The 2,533-nt window shown below is 39.8% G+C and overlaps 1 protein-coding gene across 1 annotated transcript in view; it reads left to right on the forward strand.

The window, feature by feature from the left end:
• LOC106881690 (arginine--tRNA ligase, cytoplasmic) overlaps positions 1–2,533 on the forward strand; it is a 282,449-nt gene that overhangs the window by 265,058 nt on the left and 14,858 nt on the right. The window contains exons 12-13 of the mRNA XM_052969135.1: positions 180–293; positions 865–920. Coding sequence (XP_052825095.1) covers positions 180–293; positions 865–920 — 170 coding nt within the window. The remainder of the gene's footprint in view (positions 1–179; positions 294–864; positions 921–2,533) is intronic.

Raw genomic sequence — 2,533 nt, forward strand, 5'->3', positions numbered from 1 at the left:
ATATATATATATATATATATATATATATATATATATGTGTATATGTATATGTATATATATATGTATATATATGTGTGTGTATAAATATATATATATATATATATATATATATATTGTTTCTTTGACACTTTAGTTTCGACTTATGTTTGTTTTGACTCCTGTTTGTTTTGTTTCTCCAGGTCTTAACTCCAGAGGAACTTGAACAAGCAAAGAAGTCCATTGCCTATGGCTGTATCAAGTATGCAGATTTATCTAAAAACTGTACCCATGACTACGTCTTCTCTTTTGATCGGGTAAGTCAAATCACCATCATTGTCATCATCACCAACACCACCATCCCCCTCTTTTTGACTTCTTCCTCCTCCTCATCATCATTAGTTACCATTGTCATCACCATCATCATGTCTGTCATTCTTATCAAAATCATTGTCATCATCATCATCATCATCATTTCCTTTCCTCCTCCGCCTCCTCCCTCATCATCATCATCATCATCATCAGTTAGTCAATTTTTTATCAAAATCATTGTCATCACCATCTTCCTCCTCCTTTTCCTCTTCCTCCTCCTTTTCCTCCTCCTCCTCCTCATCATCATGTTAGTCATTCTTATCAAAATCATTGTCATGATCACTATCTTGTCTCCTTCTCCTCCTCCTTCTTCTCCTCCTCCATCTTCTCCTCCTCCATCTCCTCCTCCTTCTCCTCCTCCACCTCCTCCTCCTCCTCCTCCTCCTCCTCATCATCATCGCCATTATTACACATATACACACTGTTGTCATATTAGTCCTAATTGAACAGGCCTGTGATCAATGATGTTCCAGATGTGACCATCCCATCTGTTTTGTTTTCAGGCTATGTGTCCAGAACTATGTTATCCAGTTTCTTCCTCGTTTTCGGGCTGCAACATATGAATTTAAGATGTAATGGAGGAAGGATAACTGCATCTGTTCTTTTACCTTTTATCTTTTACTTGTTTCCAGTCATTGGACTGCAGCCATGCTGGAGCACCACCTTGAATGGTTTTAGTTGAACAAATTGACTTATTTTTAAAGTCTGGTACTTATTTTCTTGGTCTCTTTTAGAAGGCACATGGCTCAATTGTTAGAGCATCGGACTCATAAGCATGAGGTAGTGAGTTCAATTCCTCGACTGGACTGTGTTGTCTTCTTGAGCAAGACACTTCATTTCATGTTGCTCCAGTTCACTCAGCTGGATAACATTGGTAGCATGGAGAGAGGAGGCAGGCGACTGTTGGTCTTCCATAAATAACGTTGCCTGGACTTGTGCCTCAGAGGGTACCTTTCTAGGTGCAATCCCATGGTTATTCATGACCAAAGGGTACCTTTACACTCTTTTAGAATAATTCCTGTATTTGATTTGTTTGACTAAAACCTTTAAGGGTTGCTCCAGCATGGTTACACAATCGAATAACTGAAACAAGTATTAAAAAAAAATGTGAAATAAGATGTTTGAGAAGCATGGGCTTAGAGAAAAAGCTGTTTTAGCATATTGGGGAATCCCAGAACTTGTTGCCTAGGAAACCAAATCCTTTTCAGTATTTCCTTTCTATTCTCCCAACATTAGTGTTGGTTCCATGAGTCACCTGACTGTTTGCGGGTTTATCTTTTATTTGTTTCAGCTAATTAGACAGTGGCTATGCCCATGCTGGGGCACTGCCTTGAAGGGTTTTAGTTGAACAGAACTTTTAAAATTCTTTTTGTAAGCCTGGTGCTTATTCTATCAGTCTCTTTTGCCAAACTGCTAAGTTATAAGGACACAAATACACCATCACTGGTTGTCAAGCAGTAGTAGGGGGGGGGGAGGACAAGCACAGACACAGAGACACATGCACTTGGACTTCTTTCAGTTTCTGTCTACCAAATCCACTCACAAGGCTTTGGTTGGTCCAAGTCTATTGTAGAAGACACTTTCCCAAGGTGCCACACAGTAGGACTGAACCTGGAACCATGTGGTTCTAGATATAGAACAGTCTATCCAAGAGGCTTCTACATGGTTTCCATGTATCAAATTTTATTCAAGGCTTTGGCCAACCCCTGTGGAAAAGAAGACACAAAGGGCATTTCTCCAAGGCACCACATACCCAATGTAAGATTTGAACCCAAAGCCATATTGATGTAAATCAAACTTCTTAACCACATAGCCATGTAGTTAAGAAAACAAAGATGGGATGGTTATGATTGAACCCAGAACCATGTGGTTTGGGAAACAACCATGTGGTTTGGGAAACAAACTTCTTGCCACCACAAAAAAAAAGAAAAAAAAAAAAAGTCAAACAGACCCAAAGGTGGGAAGGTCATGGTTGGAACACCATTGAACATCCAACATTACTCTTTTTACTCTTTTACTTGTTTCAGTCATTTGACTGCGCCCATGCTGGAGCACCGCCTTTAGTCGAGCAAATCGACCCCAGGACTTATTCTTTGTAAGCCTAGTACTTATTCTATCGGTCTCTTTTGCTGAACCGCTAAGTTACAGGGATGTAAACACACCAGCATCGGTTGTCAAGCGATGT

This window comes from Octopus bimaculoides, chromosome 7 (assembly GCF_001194135.2).
Source record: "Octopus bimaculoides isolate UCB-OBI-ISO-001 chromosome 7, ASM119413v2, whole genome shotgun sequence".
Lineage (NCBI taxonomy): Eukaryota > Metazoa > Mollusca > Cephalopoda > Octopoda > Octopodidae > Octopus > Octopus bimaculoides.